Raw genomic sequence first — 25,030 nt, 5'->3', positions numbered from 1 at the left:
CTGGCAAGACTTTGTTTTTCATTTTAAACTTTGAGGTGAAACATTTATACAGAAAAGTGAACAAATTCATACACACAATTGATGAATTTCTACATGCTGAATACATCCATGTAACCAGCACCCAGATCAAGAAATATTACCTATTCCTAGCCCCCCAGAAATGCTTCCAATGCCCCTTTCCAGTCATTCTCTGCCCCCCCTGCAAGAGTAACCATTTTCCTAACTTGGGACAGATTAGTTATGTCTGTTTTTGACCTTTACATAAATGGAATCATGTAGCAGGTATTTTGTGTCCAACTTCTTTTATTCAACATTAGTTTTATGTGAATTATTCATATTGCCCTGTGTACCTGTGTAGTTTGTTCATTCTCATTCTGAGAAGATTTGGGAGGAGATGGAAATTAAATATCATGCACTGTGGAATCAGAGATAAAGTCTCAAATCCTGGCTCTACCACTTAAAAATTAAGTCCTTGTGCAGCTAATTCAGCCTTGAGAACTTCAGTTTCCTCATCTGCAGGATAAAGAAGGTAAACTTTCTCTTATATGATATCTGTATGGTTTATATTTATTGCAATAATCAAAGTATGTAAAGCATCTACCACAGTTACTGGTGTGTGGAAATTACTCAAAAAGTGGTATCATTATTGTTTATCACTGACTTACTTGCTAAATAATCTCTGAGAAGGAAATAAAACCACAATGGTTTTGAACTCCCAATATTCACAACCATACCTCGTGGTTGTGAATGGTTGTGAATATTGAACGCAAAATACAAAATACAGCACACACACGCATAAACAGGTTCACACCTGTACCTGTGTGTACACACACACACACACCCCTACCAACATGAGCAGTATGCAGATTTTTTTTTTCCTTCCAGCAGCTTTTTCAAGAAACATACACCAGATGGGACTGGGTGTGCTACATGGCTGAGCAGCCCCACATCAGAAAGTCATAATCATTGAATTCATCATGTGGTGCAGCCCTGGCGAGGGCAGGGCTCCTCGTCCTGCCCGATGGGCCGTGGAGGAATGCATCCTCCTCCAGAGCAGAAAGCAGACATGGGCAGGCAGTTGCCAGGCAGTGGGGCCAAGAGAACAGATGGCAGCTGCACAGCCTCCTCCTAGCCCTGTTCCCTGGCTGCCGGGAAGAAGCCTAGGCAGCAAGGATCTGGGTGGATACCTCCCTACCTTCGCTAGGCCCCCCTGCACTGTGTCCTCTTAATGGGCTTTTGAGTAGCACAGACCAGGCCACAATCCAGGCCCAGCTCACCACCTACTAGCTGTGTAACTTGGGACAGGATGAATGGCCTCTCTGCAGGCCCTTCACAGAATCCTAATTGTCTAATCTATTGCAACTTTAACTCTGTTCCCTTACTACTAATCAGAAGCCTTACTTGATTAATCACAGCCTTAGGATAATTCTGCTGAATATCATACCCCTCATATCTGCATATACACACTGTCCCCTGCTATGGCAGACACTGTAGTGCTCCATCCATATCCCTCAGGAGTTACCATTTCAGAGCGATCCCACCAACTTCCACTGGCCAGTTTCTGCACCTCTTTGCCTGAAGGCTTTTTCTGAAACAAGGGAAGGGTGTTCTGCTAGCACAAGTCCGGCTGAAGTGCTATGAGCAGCTGTCAACTATGAACAGAAGCAGGTGTATACTCAGTCTCCCCACCCCTCAGATGGGATAACATTAAGGTGTGATTTTGCCCAGACCTCACAGGCTTAGTCACTGCTCTCTAGCCACTCCTGGTGAGAGCTGGCTTGAAGACACACCCTTTATTGGCCTCTTTGAAACCCCTAGAACTGTCCTTTCCACCTCCCAATCCTTGTTTCAGGGTCGGCTTTTGACAGGGAGGAATCCAGTCTAAGATACCAGCCATAGCCCTTCAGCTCCATTCGATACATCCAAGCCTCTTTCCCAGTCATATCCATTTCCCTGAGCCACCAGTTCTGCTTGGCATTCTAAATGCCTACTTCTGACTCCCCAGCACGGTCCCTCCAACTCTGGCTCCTCGCACAATTTCAACCTAACAATGAATTCTAACTCTTTTCCCTAGTCACTCTGCCTTCCTCAAATACCCTTGGCTCTTCTCATTGGTTCAGTTCTTGGAGCCCAGCCTGGCCACATGTAGTGACATCCTCTCCTAGACACTATGTCTGTAAACTGGAGCAGGGCACTTGATGGGGACTTCAGGCCAGTCCCTGGGGGCTGACAGCTATAGAGCCACTGCTTCTGACTACTCTTCCACCTCTGGACAGGAAAGGCTGAGACAGGTCCTTGGTGACTCACCTCAGGGAGCTCAGGGCTGACACCAAGCCTGAGGCGCTGGGCTGACTCATGGAGACAGAGCTGAGCCTGACTGAGATGAAGTGGGGGTAGGAGGCTGAGGGGATGGGGTTCCCCTCAGTGCTTGCCCCCCATCTCCTGCAATTTCCTGTCTTTTCCTCTTTAATTCTTTCCTTTTCTTTTTAATTGATAAGCAGCAACTAGAAGACTTCAGAAAAAAGTGCCCATGTTGGCAATTAAACATTAGCCAAAGTTAATTTACATAGTTCCCCTGCATTTTAGAGTCTTCAAAATCAAAAGCCTGGATACAGTTGAGACCAATGACAGAGAAATAATTTGCAGTACATATGACAAAAGGTTAATGTGCTTAGCATCAACATAAGGTGCCATTTTTTACCTTTACATTGGCAATGATTCAAAAGAGTAATGCTATCCCAATGCTACTGAAGTGTGGGGAAATCTACCTTCTCATTCACTGTTGGAGTATAAATTGGTGCAACCTTTCTGAAGGGAAATTTGGCCATAGGTAACAAATGTTAGGTGGCATTGTAATTCATTTTCTAAAAAATTTTATCCAAGCCATTAATAGGGAAAATGGGGGAAGATTCATTGTAAAATGTTTTATACAGAGTGGAAAGCTGGACCTCTCTTTCAAGACATTTAGAAAAACTTTTAAATTGCCTGCCTCCACCACAAGGGGATAAGCACCACTGGAGTAGGGTGGCACTGTATCCTTAATGACCCAAATAGTGCCTAACACACAGTAGGTGCTCAGAAAGTATGCTGAATGAATAAATGATTGAATGATAAGAGAAATGAATCAAGAAGGGATTAATTAAATGGTTCACCCACATAGTGCTCAGCAGCCATTAAAAAGAAACAATAACAGTGAATGTTTACTGAGCTTGTACCATATGCTACATATTATGCTAAGATTTCCTCATGGATTATATAATTTAACTCTCCCATTAAACCTCTGACATAGGTAGATACTATAACGTATAGTCAAGACTTTTCTCACTGAAACATACTGAAACCTAAGTCAAATTTGCTTGGGGAGGGGGAAGGAATTTATTGGTCCATGTAACTGAAAAGGATCATTCTGGCTTCAAACTTTATTGGATTCAAGGACTCAAACAGTGTCTTGATGATTTAGTTTTTTTCTCTCTCTGTTTCTCTTCTTTCTTCTGTGTTGGCTTGATCCCCACGCAGCCTGGCTCCATATGGAGGGTCCGTCCATAGCTCTGGTCTTATATGGGCCTAGGACACTTGACCTCAGAAGGCAAAGCTAGCAAGTCAGCCCAGGGTGGGCCTTGGCTCTCCTTGAGCCAATGCAGATTCCTCCGGCCAGATGTTAGGGCTCCCTGACTAAACCTAGTTAGTGTGTGCATCTCTGAGAAGGCCTTGGACTGAGAAAAGTGAGATAACCAAATAAACTAGGCAGATGAAAAGCATAGCATGTTACAGATGCCTCCTGTAACAAGATGAGGAACCCGAGGCACAGACAGGCTACCTCCCCTAAGTCTCAGAGCTAGTAGGTGGTAGGAGGCAGATTTGAACTCAGGCAGCTTGAATTTGGAGCCCCTGATTTTAGTGTAATGGTTAATTTTATGTCTCAACTTGACTGGGCCATGGAGTGCTCAGATATTTGTTTAAACATTCTGGGTGTATCTGTGAGGATGCTTCCAGATGAGATTAACATTAGTAAGACAGATTGCCCTTCCCAACATGGGCAGGCCTCATTGGTTAAAGACCTGAGTCAATCAAAAGGTTGAACAAGAGAGAATTTGCTCTTTGCCTGATGGTCTTTGAACTGAGACATCAGTTTTCTGTCTTCAGGCTTGGACTGGAAGTTATACCATTGGCTCTTCTGGTTCTCAGGCCTTTGGACTACAGATCTTGGGACTTCTCAGCCTCCGTAATTGAATGAGCCAATTCCTTATAACAAATCTCTTTTTACATATGTGGTAAATATAAATAAATGAATAAGTAAAATTAATATATGGTTATACTTCATATAAGTAAAATCTCATATATGTGGTTATTACATATATATGCTTTCATATATATCCTAGCCAATAGGAGATAGGAAATAAATGTGTATATGTGTGTGTGTGTATATATATATATATATATACACACACACACATATAGATCATATGTAGATATGGATCATATATATTTCTGGAGAACCCTAATAAATTTAACTATGACAATACTGCAAAGCTATATGCGTAGATATGGAAGATGTTCAAGTCATATTTCTGAGTTAAAAATAATCAGCTGGAGTATACAATGTGTTGAATGACTCCATTTATATAACCACGTACAAATGAAAAGCCTGGAGAGCTATATACCAAACTGTCAACAAAAGATATCTCTGGAGGGGGCAGGGTGGGTTAGTATTAGGGACAACTTTTACTTTCTCATTATTTGAATTTTTTTCCCCACAAAGTTCAAGTATTTCTGGAAAAAAGAATATTTCCATTCTTGAAAAGAAATGTAAAAGTCAGTAAAATCAAATTTCACACCAAGATGGGTGTGAGCAGCAGGGAGGTTAGCAATTGCTTCATGAACAGAACACAGAACGTGAAATGGCAGCATTTTCTCTGCTCCTCCCCCCTCCTTCCCATCGCACTCTTCATTTTATTTAATTTATTTCTAGTTTCCTGAGAATGGCTGGAGGCAGTATGCTTGGTTGCTCTTCTCCCTTGGCTCTGAGAGTTTATCCATGCCAACTGGACCGTAAGTGACTTAAAGAGGCAACTGCACATCAGGAAAGTTGAGGGCCAGAAAGAACCTCAGAGACGGTCTGGCTCAGTGACTTAAAAAAAAAAAAAGATTTTTCCCCCTTTGGAAAACCAAACCCAAATGAGCGAGGAGAGCAGAAACCAGAATTCTTGCTCTGAGAATGTGCTTTGCCAGCTACTCATCTAATCTAACCTGATCATTTTGCAGAATGGTGTCAGGTCTCCTGCTTTTGGCAGACTGTACCACTCTTCCCTGAGTCTACACTTGGATTGCATTTTTTTCTGGACTTTCAGAGGCCAAGCAGCCCATGTTGTGACTGCAGAGGTTCCCTGCATTCTGTGCAGGTGAGAGATGCTGTCACTTTCTCCTCCCTAAAAGCCCAAGAAGGCTCTTTTCTTTTCTAGGATTGTTGAGTCTGGCTCCCATTGTCCCCAGGGGTCCAGGATGTTACAGAGGTCTGTTCCCACGAGGGGGTCAGAGTCAAGGGATACACAAAAGAAGAGCTAAGGAAAATAAGTCTGTGGCAAGGCAGTGGGTCTTGTTAAACTTGGGTTGGGATTAGGCTTAAAATCTAGGATTAAATTTTACAGCTAATATTAGAAATAGGATTAAGATTGAGGCTAGAGCTTGGATTGGACATTGGGACTAATACCAGGTTAGAAATGAATTATGATGATGAAAGGGAGTTAGATAGAGTTGTGGGGTAAGGATAAGAATCAGAGTTGGAGGATCATCTGCTTTGCCTCAGGTCTCTACATGTGTCTCCTTTTTTGCTGCGACTTCCAGGGCTAAGGTCTTTGGACACAATATTACCGAGAAAGTAGCCCTTGTGAGCCCCTGCCCTTGGCCACACCTGGCTCCTTCACATGCAACCTCAGTTGCTACTTCAAGAGCCTTGGATTCTGAAGCATTAATATTATCCTTTACTAAACCCTACTAATGGCTCCTATTGGGCCAATGGTGATTGCAAACTACCCCCAAGAGTCACATCACAGGTTCATCTGGAATGTAATCCACATTAGACAATAGTCAAGACAATTATGACAAAAGCATTTCTGCCAATTACCCCCACACTTTGGTCCCCTAATTTGATGATGCCCTGAAATTTTATGTCCTCTCTGAGCTTTTGGCCAACTGAGTGGGCATGTCAGAGGAATTGGCTCAAAGGCTCTGCAGATAGAAATCTTGGGAACTAAAAGTGAAGAGTTATCCAGCTAGGAGCACAAGAAGCAGCAGATGAACAGTGTATCTCATTTCTTACAACTGCAGTGTGATGAAAAAGCTCACAGTGAGTTTCAGTGTCTTCAGAGATGGTGGTTGGTGAGGGAGACATTCCCCTAGGATAGTCTGATTAGGATGCCGATTCATACATGGGTCTCACATTGGTTAACAAATTATTGTGCCTTTAATTCACTCAGTAAGTATTTATCAAATGCCTACCAAATGTGGCTTGGGCATCATGTATATAGCAGCAAACAGACATGATCTTTGGAGGCACATAAGTAAATATTTAATTATAAACTGTGATAGGTGCTGCAAAGGAAAAAGGTGCCGTAGAAGACAAAAATGGGGCAACGTAATTTTAATAGGGGCTGAGTGTCAGTGAAGGCTTCTTTGAGGGAATGCCATTTCAATTTAGGCCTGGAATAGCTGAAGTAGCAGTTTGTTGTAAAATTCTTAAACATATCCTTGTTCTTTATGCTTTTGAATTTCCGGCTGCAGTTTACTCCTGTTTTGGTCTGTGGTAGACACCTTTTGGAATCTTGGCCAAGAACAGAAATGACCTTCTTTGAGAACTGTAGGCTACAAGGATGTCCTCTAGCAGCCATGTTTGCATTACAAAACAAGGACCCTTGACTACATACTGCTCCAATGGCTAAAGGCGGCTGTAGTAAGAACAGACAACCTGACATGAACTAGACCAATAAGGTTCTTTCTCCTTGGAATTAGGATTCATAGGTACTAATTAATCTCTGCTGGTTCCTGAAGTGAGGCTAGGTAAGCTTGGATAGCCATGTTCTACTATGTACCCAGAGAAGCAGTGAACGCAGGTCTACAATGAATGAAGCAGCTCTACAGAGAGAAGCAGAGATGGAAGAACATTTGACCAGAGAGAAAAAGAGATAATGAGGGAATAGCTACTTGGCTTCCTGTTGGTATTTTATATCTTTGTTCCAGTCCTTCATGAGATCTTGCTGCTTTCTGTGCCCTTGGTTTCTGTAAGATTACCTTCAAATTTTTTTTTGGCACGAAGACATTTCAGTGGGTTTCTCTGTACCTGCAGATAAAAGAGCCTCAACTAAGAGTGGCTTTTGTCAGATTAGTTCTTCGGTTCAATAAACTGTTGAGTTTGCTTCAATCCTACTGAGATTTGTGGATTCCACAAGTCCACAGATCATGCATAAATAGTATAGTATATACAGAATTAAAATAATAACATTTGGTAATAAAACTGATCTAGGTAATACCTTCTGAGGCTCTCATATCCCCTCTGGATTGTGGATACAGTAACAGCTATTTCTAAGGGCCAGTCCTTTCAGAGTTAGGTTTTGTGGGAAGAGACAGATATGTAAATTTCCTGGTCCTATAATGGAGACTACATGGGCAGAGGAAGGAGAGACCAGTTCTACCTTATCAGAGTATGGAAGGCATTGAAGATGCAACAAGGGCCTAAAGAGGCAGTAAGAGTGTGCTGGGCAAGAGAGGAAGGGACAGAGGCAAACAGGAGGGACAAAGCCTTCAGAGATGCCTTCAACATACTGGGTTCTCAATAAATGTTTGTTAAATTGAATGACTGGCAAACAGACAGGTAGGCAAGCAGTCTGTAACATGAGAAACAATCACGTTTTATATAACAATTTACTTTTGGTTGTAGGGTTTCCATTTCCACACACAAAAGAAAAATCACCAAGATGCCAGTAGAGTCCCACTTAATCTCAGTTTGTTAAATTCAAAGGCTGTAAACCTTTCATGAATGTGGCAATTTTATGTCAGTTTAAGTGAAGATTTGAGGAACTGAGTCCAGTGAAAGCTAGGTGTGCTGTATGACTTCAGCCATTCTGTGGGCTTTGACAGAAATATTTATTGAAGGCTTGTGAAAATCCATAAAGTGAAACTAAATATTATGCATTATAAATCAGTATTCACATTTGGGGGTGCTTTGGCTTTAAGTGGCTTGATTTTTGCAATTACTATCTTCATCATCAACAGTCTCTCTAGGAGTATGCTAAGTTAAATGTGGTCCTTGCTCTTTAGAGGACAAAAGAAGCAACATCCACGTAAGTAAGTCCACAGAACATGCAGAAACAGAATGGTAGATACAGAAATAACAACATTTGGTAATAAAATTAACCTAAGTGATACCCTCTGAGGCTCTCTTATCCCCGCTGGGTTGGAGAGTACACAGCAGCTATTTCTAAGAGCCAGGAAGCCTTCCTGGAAGTGGTAGAGACTGAGAAGTTCGTCCATAAGGGCCTCAGCAATGGGTCAACTCTCCAGGAGGTCTGGTGTTAAGTTTTTCTCCTTGTTGAATTTGGTCATCACCAATCACCTTCTGGTCACGACTGGCTGGCTCAGAATGAGTCCAGGATCAAAGACAAGGAGCACTAAAGGACTCATTTTTAGTGGCTCAAACTTTTTGGTCACTTATCAATTTTCATCACTGGTTCGGCCACAGCTCCCCTCGCAAAACCAAAATGTCCACTCCAGGAAGAAGAGAGGTTCTCCTAGCGCAGGCATAAGGAGTACACTTGTGTCTCTAAGACTGGGGGCACCGAACCTGACCAAGACACTACCCTCCCGCGCCCCCATCCCCCGCCATTGCTGAGGCGGAGGACAGGAGGGACATTTCCCAGAAGTTCATTACTGTTAAAGGGAGACCAATTCTCTGGGTGGAACTGGAAGAGTCAGTCGGCTGTGGGAGGACCGAGAAGAGAGATTTCCAGGGGTTGGCAGTTTGTGGAGAAACGTCCCCCAGCATCACCCAGGACCAAGAGCGGAGGGTTTCGGGACCCCTCCAGCAGGTGAAGACCGTGGCAGCCCCGGGAAAACGGAGCCCCACTTCCGGGTTTGGAAGCTTTCCTCCTGGCCCCTCCCTGTACCGGGTTACGGGATCTCCGGGCGCATGCGTAGCTCTCGGCCGCCGCTCTGGGACTGGCCCAACTTACCCTAAACAACTAATCTGCTCCTCCCCCTCTCGCTTGGGGCGTACCACTCGCGTTTGAGGGGAGGCAGCGCGCCCCAGAGTACTCAGAAGCCTGCTTCTCTTTTTCACACAGGGAGAAGGTAAGTTTGCCTCAGATATTAAAAGTTCCAAGAGTACGAAAGCCGTAGAGGCCCGTCGCCGAGTGATAGCCCGCCGCTCTCGGCTTTGCTCACAGCTCCGTCTTCTTCCTTTGAGGAGCTGAACAAAGTGGCACGCCCGGATCCCAGCTGATCAGCTGCTGAGCTTTGGCGGCGGCTCCCTTGGGCGAGACCATTGTGACTCCTTGGGAGGGGTGTGTAAGGAGGGGAGGGGGCGGAGCGGCCATTGTCCGGTCAGCGCAGCCTCCGGGGGAGGGGAGGGTTTTACGGAGCGAGAGGGGCCTAGTGCCTCACGGCGGCCGCTGCTACGCCAGAGCCGGCGGGGGCCTCAGGTCCTTCCCAGCGCCGCCGCACGGGACATCGCTCTGGCTGGGAGCGGCGGTGGGAGCTGCCAAGGGCGCCGGGTCTTTCCTCCTCTCCCCCCGCGGTCCTCCGTTCACCCGCACGCCCCACCTCCTGAGCTCCCCTCCCTCCGCTCTCCACGCCTCCCCTGGCCCCCCCGTCTCCGCAGGCCGAGTGGTGCGGCCCGCCTCCAGCTGACCGGCCTGGAATCCCGGCTCGGAGCCCCGGACTCGCGCCCGCCCGCGCGCCCGCTCCCTCCCCCTCCCCCCGCCCCGAGACCCCCGACGCCGCCGCCGCCGCCTCCTTCGAGCGGGGCCCAGGCCCAGCCGCTGCCACCGCTGCCGCCGCCGAGCTCTGCCGCCGCCGCCGCCGAGCACCATGGGAGACGCCGGGAGCGAGCGCAGCAAAGCGCCCAGCCTGCCGCCTCGCTGTCCCTGCGGCTTCTGGGGGTAAGTGCCGGGCTGAGTGGGGGTTGGGGCGGGGGGCGCGGGCTCCGGGGCTGCCTGGGCAGGCCTCGGGGCCTGGGGAGGCCGGAACCCTGGGGGCTGGGTCCAGGCCAGGCCTGCGGGGAGGGGAAGGGGCCGTCCCGGGGAGGGGTGTCTGGTGGGGAGCTGGGGGGTGCGCAGACAAGGCCCTGCCTGGGGTGCACTGCCACCCTCAGGGACTCGCCTGCCCGAGGCTCGGGCCAAACGAGGCCGCCCAGGCCACGGGCGAGGGGGGCAGGGCAGCGGGCAGGGATGAAGGGGCGGCGTTGGCACCTCCAGGTGGAGCTGGGGTTCCCCCTTCCTTTGGCTTGTGGAGGCCAGCCCTTCCTCCCCTCCTTGGAATGAGTTGGTGCCCAGGCACTAGAAGGGTATTTCCTCTGACTTTTTCACCTCCCTTCCTCCCTGTCCCCCAGAGACTTGCATCATCACTTCCTAAATTATATCCCAGTGCCCCATTTGCTTTTAGGAAGCTGTTCACACGTCACCCATTTTTAAAAGTCGAGCCCAGAACCCAGGGTGGGTTAAAGTTATAAGACTGTGGAGATCTCACCTTTATTTGAAACACGTTTCTGAAGATCTGTAAGATTTCCTTGTTAAAAAAGCCTCAAGTCAGCCTGGCTTAGGAACGTGAGAGCCAGTTTGCTCAGTTGGCTCAAATTCCCTTCTCTCTTCTTTTTTTTAAACGAAAAAAACATTCACCTTGGCCGGCCTGTATTCTTACTTGCCATCCTGTGTTAGAGTGAAAATATATGAGGTGGAAAATTAACTTTCCTACCTATAGTTACAGTTTAAATTTTCCTTGTAACATTTGGAGTTTTATGAATTGCCACCCCTCTTACTTAACAGGTGCCTTCCTTATACCTTATGATTGTAAACCTATTGTAAGGAAACTGGAGACTTTGAAGGCCAACTTTTGTGATTTAGCTCTTTGGTTTTGTTTTATTTTCCAAAGATTCAGTATGTTTGGAGGTGCATAGAGGCAGTAAGGAAATGATTATTTTTGGTGAGGATGTTTTCAAGTATTTATCTTTGCTCTCTCTCAGATCCTAGGAATGGCTGAGGAAGAAATTAAGGCTGTGGTTTTGGGAGTGCAGAGAAGGATTAAAAAGTGGATCTTAACAGATTTCTCTGGAGTTGGTTAAATTCAAAGGTTTTGATGAAAAAAATCTCATTTTCTCATCTTTTTGCCTTTTCTGTCTCAAAAATTTCTCAGTGAAAAGACTTCCGTGAGAAATAAGTTATGGCATTACCAAAAGTTCTGAAGATGTGAAAACATCTTAGGTTTTATGGTCTCCTATTCTTTTTGATTTGAAAGTAATAATTGTGTTGTCTGCTAAGTGCTTTCATAGACACTCTAATTCCCACAAGAATTTTATTAAGAGCCATTATCTATTTATAGATGGGGAAACTGAGACTTAGAAGAGAGTGGATAACTTCCCTTTGCATAGAGGAATTTCAGGGTGGAGCTGGTGAGCTCTTTAGAGTGCTTAATACCATCACGTTTATGACATCAGTCTGCAGCTCTGGAAAAATCTGGTGTCACAAGTCTCAGATTGTAACTCATAAGAAAACATGTGGCTCAAAGAAGGTAGCTGCCAGTGGCATCTAATGCCCAGGATGTATCAGAGGTCTATTTCCCACCAGCATGTCTGTGTCCTTGGGATCATTATTACGAGTGGAACCTTAGACTTTTTCAAGTCTTAGAAGCTGAGGAAATAGAATTGTTTGTTCCCTTTAACTAGTAGGGTTCTGAGTAATGTAAGGAGAGTTTGGTAGTAGCAGAGAGGAATAGTTACACTGATGCCATACTTGACCTGTAAGCGGGCAAGGCTTCTTTTTTGATAACTTGCAATCTGGCACTTTTTATGAACTGCAAATTGCCTAACAGGAGCAGTGAGCACAAAACTAATATTTGTATGCTGAAGTGTGTTTTTTTAACGTGTAATGTTTTAACCTTTCTTGAAGGTGTTTGTATGCACTTTTGTAGTTTGCACTTTATACCAGATTATAATGAAATTGCAGCCTAGTTTCCGTTATATCATGACTGACTTTGAACATCTTTCCCTTATTGCATGGGCTACATTCATATTATGTTCATTAAGTAAATTTAGAATGTATGTAGCAAATACTAGAGTGCCTCTGATATAATGGTAGACAGGAGGGGTACTGGCCCTATTCTCTGGTAGCAGGGGGCATAGAGAAGTGAAGTGACAGTTACAGTAGAGTTTGTTAGACTTGGTATAGAGTGTGATGGGAGGGTCACCTACTCCAGCTGAGGTGGAGGTAGAGGAAGGTAACCCAGTGGGTGATGCCAGCCTAGTCCTGCAGGAAGAGTTGAAGAGAATGGAAATAGGAAGAAAAGTGTTTCTTTCAGGTGGAGGGAATAGCATGGATGAAGGCCTGCTTGTTAGTGAGACCACTACACATTAGAGTAACTGAAAGTTCATTGGGGTGAACTGGTAGATTGTGAAGAGGGGTCAGCTAGAGATGAGGCTGAGATGGTGAGAGCAGTCGGTAACTCAGGGCCCCATAGATGATGCTTAAGACTTTGGATTTTTATCCTGAGTGCACTAGGGATCTGTGAAGAACTTTGGGTAGTGAGGTGATTTTCTTTAAGGTGAAATATTACTGAATGATCTTGAGGGTGGCCTGGGTATGTGGGTGTGATTGTGTGTGTCTGTATGAATCTGGTTTCTGTATGTTGATGGCATGTTGCCAAGACCAGAGGTACAGAAGACTTGTCCAGAGGATTGCCATACCTGTATAGTGGTCAGGGAAAATGGAGAGAAGTAGATGTCAAAACCATTCAGGAAGTATCTTTCCTTTTCTCTTCATGAACATGAAGGTAAATGTGTTCTCTAAAAACTTTAGTCAGCATTGCACTCTGTGAAAGCCGCAAGTCTGTAAAGTCAGCTAGTCAGGGCCCACACCCAGCCCTTGCAGAGGAGACTCTCAGCAGAATGTTCTGGCACCAGCAGACTAAAGGCAGTTCCTTTAAGATTGCTCTTCTCTCCAGTGACTTAGGCCGTAAGACTCGCTGCCCAGCACTGTCCACTCAGGACATCAAATCAGCGGGGGTTGGTTTAAATAGAATTTGGAGGTCCGTCTTGTGGGAATGCAGTTAGAAAGGAGAATGCCAGGAGGAGTATACAATGCTAATGCTGAGAACACACAGTTTGTAGTTTTCTCCCTTTTGGCTTTATATTGTGAAATTGGGTGTAGGTAATTAAGTTACTATTGTATAGAGAGACCACTGGGAAATTTGCTACCTTGAAAATTATTGAAGATTTACCTCTTTATAAAAGTTGGAAGTTGTTTGTATGGTACATAAATGTTTTCAGGATTAATGACCGTAAGTGGTTTGTTTCCTGAAAGATGGACTTAAAACTTTTAGTGAAATATGAGCATTTTCTTGGCTCATTTTAGGCATTTAGTAATCATACCAAAAAAAAAATTCAGTTTGTAATTGTCAAATCTGAAAGGAAATAGTCAATTAGTGCATTTTCTTTAGTTGAAATGTATATATATGTGAAAGCACTTTAAAATTATACAGGTATAAATGGTATTAGTTGAAGCTGTATTTTCAGTTGTTTAGACATTTAATGTAATGTACTGAGGGATATAGATTCTCCACAGGTATTTTCAAAAGTTGTTGAAAGCACAGACCTAGAATACTATAAAAAAAGACAGGAAGAAGACAATAAGAATATACTGAGTGTACTGCAGGGTAGTAGAAAGGATAATTAGTTAGGATGAGGAAAATGAACTTTTTTCCCAATTCTACTTATTAAGTATAAATACCTAATTATGATTATTGATATTCTGCTTTTACAGTTGTAGGCATTCTCTATCGCAGTGTAATTTAAGGGAAAGTTTGAGACATACTATTTTTTTTAATACGTAAATTTAAAGTATAGTGGTCATGAATGTTTGGTATTTAGGAAATAATGGAGTACTTAAATATTGGATTTATTAAATAAACTATTCATTGGATAAAATTCATGATTCATTTTCTAATGAATCATATCATAAAAGGAATATTACACTGGTACATTTTCTTCAGGGAAATAGATTTTATTAGTATTTCATTTTTGTGATCTATTCTGTTGAAACATCTTACTTACCAACCAGATGGGGTTAGGGCAGAGATCCAGAGTAATCTCACAAAATAAATTCTGTTCCTGGAATGGTTATAATAGAAAGTTGATTAAACAAGATGCTGACTAGTTAGCTTAAATATAACTTATTTATTTATTATTTCTGTTATTTTCTCTGAGCCCAGGCTTTGGGAATTGATGTGGAACTCTTTATTCTGTCACTTTGAGAGTTATCTGGCAAGTGTGCTTGGCTCCTAGCAGTGTGTGACCCTCACGCTTGTTTTGATTCTTCAGTCTCTATCTCTCAAATGGAACATGTTGCCACATTTCAACCAGCTTAACCTGGGCTTTCAGATTCATGTAGACACAGTATGAATCACTAGTTAATCAATAGAATGTTCATTCCAGTGATGTCACTAATTATCCTTTGGTTATAAAACCCCCTTAAACGTTCTCTTAAACCCAACCAAACTCATTTGTACAGTTTTACTTTTTTAAAAAGATTTTATATTTTTAGAGCAGTTTTAGGTTCACAGCAAAATTGAGAAAAAGGTACAGAGATTTCCCACATACTCCCTGCCCCCACACATGCATAGCCTCCCTTATTATCAGCATCTCCATCACAGTGGTGCATTTGTAACAATGATGGACCTATATTGACACGTCATTATCACCCAAAGTCCATGGGTTACACTAGGGTTTACTCTTCGTGTTGTACATTCTTTGGATTTGGATGAATGTATAATAACATGTATCTATTAGAGTGTCATATAGAGTAATTTCACTGCCCTTAAAATCTTCTGTGGTCTACCTATTCTAGCTCCCTCCTTCCAACCCCTGTCAACCACTGATCTTTTTACTCTTTCCATAGTTTTACCTGTTCTAGAATGCCATACGGTTAGAATCATTTAGTATGTGGCCTTTTAAGATTGGCTTCTTTCATTTGGTAATATACATTTAAGGTTCTTCTTTGTCTTTTTTGTGGCTTGATGGTTTATTTTTTAGCATTTTAATATTCCATTGTCTGGATATGTCACAGTTGATCCATTCATCTACTGAAGGACATCTTGGTTGCTTCCCAGTTTTGGCAGTTATGAATAAAGCTGCTGTAACATTCACATGCAGGTTTTTGTGGACATAAGTTTTCTACTCCTTTGGGTAGTTGAACCTCAAGGAGTTGTGCGATTTTACTTTGCACCTTTGAGTAATTGTGTGCATCTAAAGATACAACATGATTTAAATGAAGTATTCACTGTAATATACATCTGAAGTTGTGACTGCAGCTGTTAACCAGAGGAACAAAGAATGCATTAGGAAGAAGATGTAGTTAGCACTAGCTAACTGCATTTATCTATTTGCCCCACTTTCCTGATTACATACGGGGTATCCAGAAAATAAAAAATTTGCCCCTTTGATGTGATGAAACGCAGGGAAATTATTTTGTTTTTCTAAATAAACATGATCTTTGTTTGCATTGGCTTGAGGCAGTAGCTTTCTACAGCTAGATCCAGTTGACATAGGGCTCTTTGGGTAGAAACTTCTCCCCATTCACCCTTCTCATTCACCACTCCCCCACGTCTCCCCAAACCCACCAAAAGAGGAGAACCTAATACTTTAAATCATATTTAAAAGTTTTGACTAAAAATCTCTTGATAGTCCTTAATGGTATTAAAGTTAATGTAAGTTTTCACAAGTTAACCTTTTTCTAGCTGGAAAAATAAGAGGGCTAAAAATTCTTTGAAATGAATAAAGTTCTTTTAAAAAAAAATCCCAGAATATTAAATATTGTTTTTTGAGGGCAGAGTACTAAGAGGATGAGAACTATTATAATTTGGATTTTTAATTAGGTCATAAGGAGGTTGTGTCTGTGCAAACTGATGCAAAATTTTGAAATACCACAATAATCAGATCAAGATTGAGGTTAAATTTTTTTTTTTAAAGAAACGTTAAGTTCAGTATCTCAGCAAAGCTACATGTAGGAAATTTTCTGGTTGCAATTCAAAACTTGGGTGATTTTAATTAAACACTTAAAAAATCGTCCAGATTCAGGCTCGTTGTGGGACTTTGTGTCAGAGTGGTTTGCGAAAGAGGACCTTTATTCCAACTGAGTGGAAGACACTGATGTCACCCAGTTCTACTAGGGACTTTGAGAAACAGACTGATCCTGCTCTGGGTTCCTTTGTAACAAGATCATGTTGCTGAATGAGATATTTAGAAATAAGGAAGAAACTTCCTATGTGTTAAATGAAGAGGGGTTAAGCAGTTTTATTTGAAGTTTTTAATAACCAGAACCTAAGATTGTATTTTAGAATTGTGCTGTCCAATATGGTATCCACAGGCTATTGAAATTCAGACTAATTAAAATTAAATAAAATTAAGAATTTAGTTTTCAGTTACACTAGCTGCATTTTTATATATTCTCTAGCTCAACAGCTAGTGGCTACCCCATTGGGGAACACAGATACAGAACACTTCATCCTCCCAGAAAGTTCTCTTGGTCAGTGTCCTTCTAGAATGTTGACCTGATAGGCAGCCAGGATTTTCAAGCCTGTTTTCTATTTTTCTGATTTTATTGAAAGGTAGTTGACATTCAAGCCTGTTTTCTTGTGAATTCTGTAGAGCCCTGTTTTCTCATTTTTTGAAAATGTGGGACTTATCTAATTTAGCTGTAAGTTTTTTCTTCCAGCTCTAACATTTTATTTCTAAAGGAGAAAGCAATGCTATTGTTAATTCAGATTATTGGGAAGAGCTCCTTTGATCAGTTAAAAAAATTTATTTTTTGGCAGGGGGAGGTAATTAGGTTCTTTAATTTATTTATCTTTTAATGGAGGTACTGGGAATTTAACCCAGGACCTTGTGCTTACTAGGCACACACTGTACCACTGAGCTGTTCCCTCTCCCCTTCTTTGATCAGTTTTGAGAATTAAAATTTCAGTACAAGTTAGGCTATACTTTGAACTTTTTTTTCATGTTACCTTTTGGGTCAATCATCTTTGCCCCCTTTTTAGCTTCTTTAAATTGGCATTCTCAGAGGCCTGTACAGGGAGATGTTGGATTAATAGAGAATCTCTTTTTTTTTTAAATCTTTAGTGGGAGAATTTTTAAAGGTATTCACGTTGGACTGTGACTTTTGTAGAGGAATAATATTTGTTTTCACAAATGTGAATCTCATATGGCAGCTTTTGGCATGTGACTAGGGATAAATGTATTGGATTTTCTGCTAAATTCATGTCCTTATATACAGAGGAAGGTGGAGTGGGCAAAACCAAACTGATCTGTGATGTACCAGGCTGAGGAAATGGCACAAGATGAATGAAAATGCCATGTCATCCTTGAGGCTAGGAGACAGTACTCCAGACAGTGCTGGACATCTGAAGTTGTGGCTGCAGCTGTTAACCAGAGGAACAAAGAATGCATTAGGAAGAAGATGTAGTTAGTACTAGCTAACTGCATCTGTTTGTTCAACTGTACCAAATGTTCTGTATCATAGGCAGGTGCAGTTTTGTATTAGGGCAGAAAAATGTCCTTGGAAAGATCATGGATGCAGCTATGACCACTCTGGTGGGGGGAGAAGAGGGGATGGGGCAGACCAAACCACAGCATTTTGCATTTCTAGTTTGTGGACAGGCTCTATTTAGTCTCATTGTTGCCTCGTTAATGTCCTGATAAAGAGTGTGGTTGGGGTTGTGCTCAGAATCTTTTGGGAAGTGCCTTTCTTCATTTCTTTCTGCCAAAGTGGGGTGGTATGGAGTAACAGCTGTTGATGTCTTGTCTACCTCTTGGACTCTTACACACTGGTAAGTTGAAGTGCATTTATATAAATAGTCACACACTCAGTGACACTTCCTGGAAGGAGAAGTATTTTAACCATTCAAAAATATCACAGATACTTTCTCCTAGTCAGATTCTTGGGCCAGGCATTTGGTTTTCTTACATATTTGGGCTGGTAGCATTCCTGAACATGGTGTGAGGAAGTTTCTGTAGTTTATGGTACCTAATGGGAAGGGTAGGGCAGGAATTTGGAGAAATAGATTGGGTTGGGGGCTTTGCTGGTCACATCTATGCTTTCAAAGTCTCTGCCTATTTCAGGTCATTGCTTTTCAATTTCAGCCCTTTCTAGGATGCCTTATATGGATAGATGTGCTGGCAAAGTTCTCTCCTGAAAGAATATTTTTTGACATAAGGAAAGACACAAAATAGATTGAAGAATACATTCCTAACTGGCTAAGTGTGTATTAACCAGCAAGAGTAAACTGGATAAACTCGCAAGAGTAAACTGGGAGAAAATGTAGTATAATTCAGTGTGTGTTGTTTCTAGATTTATGATTTCTTGGTTTCTGTCCTCGGGTTGCATGGGTGGTATTCTTCATTTTCTTTAGATGCCACTGAAGTCCAGAAAATCACATTTTTAAAGTCTTTGTGTTTGCACGTGAAACTGCATGTACTATACAAAATCTTCACAATGTTTGACTCTATACAGTATTATCTAGTTTGCCTTTCCCTTTTAATATAATACAAAGCTGTGCTACTCACCTTTAAAAAATAAAGGTCTGTTTTTGTATGTTGATCTGTAAAAATGCTTGCTTGGAGGGAATTTTGTTTTGTTCTTTTGGTTAGGAGGACATCGTCATCTACTCTCTGATGCCTATATTCCCTTTTTCTTTGGTTAGATTACTGTTAATTAGCACTACCTCTTGTCCATGTTAAACCTCCCCATCCCAAAGTACTGTAGCACTTCCAAGATATGTTCAACTCGTGCATTTTATTTGTAAGGCTAATCTTTTTCTTCACTGCCTGTGGGGCAGGCTCTAATCAAGAAACAGTTGCTGTGACTTAAGTGATAGACATACAATCTTGAGTAAAAGTGTGAAGTGTTACATGATGTATACTAAGAGTCTCTTTGGGGGTTTATAATCTCAGTAATATCAGTATGGATTAATTTAGAAAATGGTAGCCACAGTAAAACGTTTTCTGTAGATGTCCCTAAAGACTGCATTTTCTTCCCCTTGGTTTTAAACTGTCTGGTGACTGGATATTATGATCTCATAGTTGAAAGCCTCTTAGGTTTACCTGAATACTTTTCATTGCACATGAATTAGATTCTTATATGTGTGTTTTTGATTGGAGCTAGGGACAGGAAGAAAGGTTTGTGTTTAAATTTAGGATGCAGAAAAGTCACTGGACACATACCAGGTTTGGAGGTGAGTTGGAAGAGTAAGGACACAGATGGTGGCCAAGGAGGAGACTGGAGTACAAGGGGGATGAGGGTGGGGAAACGTGGAGTGGTGGTAATTAGGAATGAAGATGCTTTATGGCCACCAACTTCTAGTCAAAATATGAGAGGTCGCCACATCTGTAAGGGCTCGAGAAACTAATGTGAACAGGTGGTGTGGGTGAGATTAAAGAAAACATTCTGTCTTTTCTTGAGTTGTCGGGTGTGAATCCCCTGGGGTCTTAGAGGGAAGTGCTAAAGATCATAGGATGAGAGCTGTGATGCAAATTCCAAACTAAAGTTCAGTGGAAGTGGCAGCAGCTTTCAGCAAAATTGGTGTTCCATCTGTTAGAACCCCATGGGCTTTTTCTTCTGCTAAGCCCGGAGGCACCTTCTCAGCCAGTTAAAGGATAGTACTTCACGATGTCTCTTTGCAGCAGGCCATGGAGACTCAGTCTGCCTTCTTCCCTTATTGGTTCTGCCACAACCAGTTCCATTCCTTGCGACCTACTTTCCATCTCCCTTTTCAACCTTCAAGCCTGGTGTGGATAATTCATCAAAGTTTTGCCCATTTTCTGCTTTACTTGCCAGCAAGTTCTTGGGGAAAAAACTCTCACAAGCCTTTTCTAAGGTTTTTCTATTAGTACATATGGGTGAGGTTACATTAAATTTTAAAGAATTTAATAGTAGCGCTGTCTGGGGGAATAAGACGTTTCTTATTTGCTGAGTGGCTAATGAAGGGCCCCTTCTCTTCGAACTTAGGCTCTTCCAAAATGCCTCCAAAAATGAAGGGCATGCTGATCTCTTATCTCCAGAAAACCACCTGAGCTCAGTGGCATGGGCTTTGGAATCAAAGGCCTGGGTTGAAAACTTGGCTTTAGAATTTTCTTCTTGATCTTGGGCAGTAGATCTCTGCCTCTTTTTCCTTAGAAAAGAATATACTAGAGTTGCTTTGAGGTTTAGTGAGCGCTAATGCCTGTCAAGCCCCTTGGCATAGTGCCTGACCATGATAATTACATTTATTAGGGGCTGACTTCCCAGTCTTGAATGAAGGAGCATTGGTGGCAGATTAATAGGGGCAGAACTATCTTGCCCCAACTGGGCAATTTGTATTTATGGTAATCTCCACACCAGTGCCACCTCGTTAGTTGATGAGGTTTCTGACTGGACTTTAGTTGATTTGGCTAAAGTCCATCGTGAAATTGTAGAAACAACTACTAATGCTATCTGTCAGTGGTGTGCAGAGTTTGGTTTGGTATAAGAAAGTTTATACTTTGGAAGTTCTTAGGTTGCAGTGATCACATCTGTAAGATGATGAGCAGATTGTGGAAAAGAGATAATTAGTTTTAGACAGGTTGAGTATACATTTTGATGAATTAGCATGCCAGTGTACCTTTATTGTATTTTTAAATTGAGATATATTTATCATATACTAGTTTTAGGTGTACAACATAATGATTTGATATTTGTATATATTGCAAAATGATCATCATAAGTCTAGTTAACACTCATCACCATACATAGTTAACCAAAATTTTTTTCTTGTGATGAGAACTTTTAAGATCTACTCTCTTAGCAACTTTCAAATAGGTAATGCAGTATTACTAGTCACCATGCTGTACGATGCATTCCCATGACATTTATTTTATAACCAGAAATTTGTACCTTTTGATCCTTTTCATTCATTTTGCAACCCCCCAGAATCTCTTGCCACCACCAGTCACCAATCTGTTCTTTGTATCTGTGAGCTTCACTTTTTATTTTATTTTATTTTTAAAGATGCCATATGTAAGGAGATCATACAGTATTTATCTTTTTCTGTCTGACTTATTTTCACTTAGGATAATATCCTCAGGGTTAATCCCTGTTGTTGCAAATGCCAAGATTTTGTTTCTTTTTATGGATGAATAATATTCCATTGTATATATATATACACACAACATTTTCTTTCTTCATTTGTCCGTTGGTGAACACTTAGGTTGTTTCCATAGCTTGGCGATTGTAAGTAATGATACAGTGAATATGGGGTGCATGTATCTTTTCGAATTAGTGTTTTTGTTCTGTTCAGATAAATACGCAGAAGTGGAATTGCTGAATCATATGGTTGATCGGTTTTTATTTTTTAAGGAACCTACATACTGTTTTCTATAGCTGCTGCACCAATTTACATTTCCACCAACAGTGCACAAGGCCTCCCCTTTCTCCACATTCTTGCCAACATTTGTTATTGCTTGTCTTTGTAATAATAGCGCTTTTTTGCATTTCCCTGATGATTAGGGATGTGGAGCATCTTTTCATGTACCTATTGGCCATCTGTATATCTTCCTTGGAATAATGTCTGTTCAGATCTTCTGCCCATTTTTTAATCAAATTTTTTTTTCGATATTGAGTTAACAAGTTCTTTATGTATTTTGGATATTAACCCCTTATCATATATATGATTTGCAAATATTTTCTCCCTTTTCATTTGTATGTTGCCTTTTCATTTTGTTGATGGTTTTCTTTGCTATGCAGAAGCTTTTTATTTGATGTAGTCCTACTTATTTATTTTTGCTTTTATTGTATCTTTTTTAATTAAACTTTTAAGTGAACTGTAACATTTATAGTGAAAAATGCATAAATCTGAAGTGTATAGTGAAATGAATTTTCACAAATTGAATATACCCATGTAACCAGCCCCTGTATCAAGAAATAGCATTCCCCGTCACCAAGAACCCTTTCCTCTTGCCCTCTTCTAGTCACTGCCCCTCAAGGATAATAACTATCCTGACTTCTGATGCCATAGATTACCTTTAAATTTTTCTTCTTACATCTTTTTTCCCACTTTTTTATTGAGACATAACTTAGTTTACCACACACATTTCAAGTATATACTTCAGTGAATTCAAAAAATATTTTTTTAGGGCAGTTTTACATTCACAGAATTGAGCAGGAGATAAAGTTCCACTACACCCTTTGTCCCCACACATGCACAGCCTCCCTCACTGTTAACATCCCCCGCTAGAGTAGTATACTTGTTACTGTCAATGAAAGTACATTGACACATCATTATCACTCAATTTCCATAGTTTTACATTAGGGTTCACTCCTGGTGGTTTACATTCTGTGGCTTTTGGCAAATGTATGATGACATGCATCCACCATTATAGTAGCATGCAGAATGGTTTCACTGTCCTAAAAAATCCTTTGAGCTATGCCTGTTTATATTTCTACCCTCCAGCAATCACTGATCATTTTACTTGCTCCATAGTTTTGCCTTTTCTAGAATGTCATGTACTAGTTGGAACCATACGGTATGTAGCCTTCTCAGATTGGCTTCTTTCACTTAGGAATATGATTGATAGCTCATTTCTCTTTAGAACTGAAAGGTATTCCATTGTTTGGATGTATCACAGTTTATTTATCCATTTACCTGCTGAAGGACATCTTGGTTGCTTCCAGGTTTTGGCAACTATAAATAAAGCTGCTGTAAGCATTCACATACAGGATTTTGTGTGGACGTTAAGTTTCAAATTGGTAAATAACAGGGAGTGTGTTTAGTTTGAAAGAAACTGCCAAATTGTTTTTCCAAAGTGGCTATAGCATTTTGCATTCCCATCAGCAATGAATGAGAGTTTTCTGTTGCTTCAGATCTTTAGCAGCATTTGGTATTGCCATTGTTTTGGATTTTGGCCATTGTAATAGGTGTGTTTTGGTATCTTGCTTTAATTTGCAGTTTCCTAATGATAAATGAAGTTGAGCATCTTTCCAGATGCTTATTTTCTATCCATATACCTTCTTTGGTGAGGCGTCTGTTCCGATCTTTTGCCTACATTTTAATAGGGTTTGTTTTCTTTCTGTATTTTATGAGTACTTTGTATATTTTGTATAATAGTCCTCTGATATATCTTCTGCAGATATTTTCTTAGAGTCTCTGGCTTCTCATTCTTTTAAATTTGATGAATTTTTATATATTACTTGATCACACACACACACACACACTCTCTCTCTCTCTCTCTCTCTCTCTCTCTCTCTCTCTCTCTCTCTCATGTAACCACCACCTACCCAGATTGACATATAGTACATTTCCAGTACCCCAGTAGGAGTCTCCTTGTGCCGTACTGTGGTTGTTAGCTCCAACTTATTCTGACTTTCATCACTATAGATTGGTTTTGCCTGTGTTTGAATTTTATGTAAAGGGGATCAGATCATATTTAGTCTTTTGTGTCTGGCTTCTTTCTCTCAGCATATAACTATGAGATTCATCTACATTTGTGTAAGAGAGGTAATGATTTTTCATTGCTTTGTAGTGTTCCATTATATACTAACATAGTTTGTTCTACTTTTCAAAGTTTTGTGGTTTGGGGGTACTATGAACAATGCTGCTATGAACGTTCTTGCATGTGTTTCTTGGTAGACATAAACACTCATTTCTCTTGGGTAGATACTCAGCAGTAGAATTGTTGGATTATAAGATGTATGTATCTGTGTTTAGATTTAGTAGATACTGTCAGTTTTCTAAAGTGATTGTGTCAATTTACACCATGAGTATATGAGAGTTTTGGTTATTCCATCTTCGTCAATACTTGATATTGACTGTTTCAACTTAATTTCAGCTCTTAGGGTTATTGCATTGTGGTTTTAATTTGCATTTCTCTGATGACTAATACAATTGAGCACCTTTCTTTGTTGGCCATTTGTCTAAAATTTAGTGTGAAGTGTCTGTTCAAACCTTTTGCTCATTTTTCTATTTTGTTGTCAATTTTTTTCTTCTTTATCTGTAGGAGTTCTTTATATGTTCTGGACACAAGTCCTTTTTCAGATAGGAAGTAAAGATATCTGTATAGTTTTGTAGTATCTTTTTTTTTAGTTAGAAAGGCAGTACATTTATACTAAAAATTCAGCACAACTGGGTATACAATGAAAGGGTTGTCTCCCTCCTACACCATATCCTTAGTTCTATTTTCTAGCAAGCATCATGGGTAAGTTTCTTGAGTAACCTTTCAGAAGTTTCCTGTGCATACACTACATTTACCCTTTTTTTCTAACACAAATAGTAGTGTACTACGTACTATTCAATATCTTGCTTTTTTTTACTTAATATGTCTTAGAGTTCTTTCTAAAACAGCATATGTATTTCTAGCTGCTGCTTTAAATGGCAACACAGTATTCCAATAGTTGCATATACTAGATTTTATTTAGCCAGGTTATCTAGTCACTTCTTGATGGATATTACTACTACTACCACCGCCACCACTGCCACCATTACTACTGCTACACTACAAAAAATGGTTGTTAGGTATATTGAATTTTAGGGTTTATGGATCATCTAAATGTGGAAATGCCTTAAGCATTCAGAGTTTAGGAGAGAGGATGAGCTAGGGCTAAATCATTTAGGGTGGCGTGAGTGCATAGGTCATAGCTAAAGCCAGTGGAGCAGGTAGGAACACACAGGAAGAGTACTGTTAGACCAGTGGTTTTCTCTGGAGTAGGTATGGGGTTGTCAGAATCACTTTGGGAGCCTTTTCTAAAAAACATGTTATTGCTATTTCCCCCAG

General features: G+C 41.2%; 1 protein-coding gene and 2 long non-coding RNA genes across 5 annotated transcripts in view; 2 read left to right on the top strand and 1 right to left on the bottom strand.

The window, feature by feature from the left end:
- The first annotated feature begins 367 nt into the window (after positions 1-367).
- Positions 368-7,192, top strand: LOC140687708 (uncharacterized). Of its 2 annotated transcripts, XR_012062174.1 has the most exons (4): positions 368-529; positions 4,970-5,049; positions 5,263-5,399; positions 6,778-7,192. It is a non-coding gene; the product is annotated as an uncharacterized lncRNA (long non-coding RNA). The 2 variants fall into 2 exon arrangements; XR_012062173.1 differs by having other exon boundaries at positions 4,970-5,399.
- On the bottom strand, positions 6,623-9,754 carry LOC140687707 (uncharacterized). Its single transcript, XR_012062172.1, has 2 exons — positions 9,222-9,754; positions 6,623-7,333 (listed from the first exon to the last, which is right to left on the bottom strand). It is a non-coding gene; the product is annotated as an uncharacterized lncRNA (long non-coding RNA).
- A 206-nt stretch (positions 9,755-9,960) lies between these two features.
- ZFAND3 (zinc finger AN1-type containing 3) overlaps positions 9,961-25,030 on the top strand; it is a 281,182-nt gene continuing 266,112 nt past the window's right edge. Inside the window, exon 1 of one of the 2 annotated variants that reach the window (XM_072945108.1) lies at positions 9,961-10,148. In XM_072945108.1, the coding sequence (XP_072801209.1) occupies positions 10,078-10,148 (71 nt within the window). In that variant the 5' untranslated portion in view covers positions 9,961-10,077. The remainder of the gene's footprint in view (positions 10,149-25,030) is intronic. The other variant, XM_072945107.1, reaches the window with a different exon arrangement.

This window comes from Vicugna pacos, chromosome 20 (genome assembly GCF_048564905.1).
Source record: "Vicugna pacos chromosome 20, VicPac4, whole genome shotgun sequence".
Classification (NCBI taxonomy): Eukaryota; Metazoa; Chordata; class Mammalia; order Artiodactyla; family Camelidae; genus Vicugna; species Vicugna pacos.
Note: the sequence above shows the minus strand (reverse complement) of the source record. Positions and strands in the feature narration are given on the sequence as shown.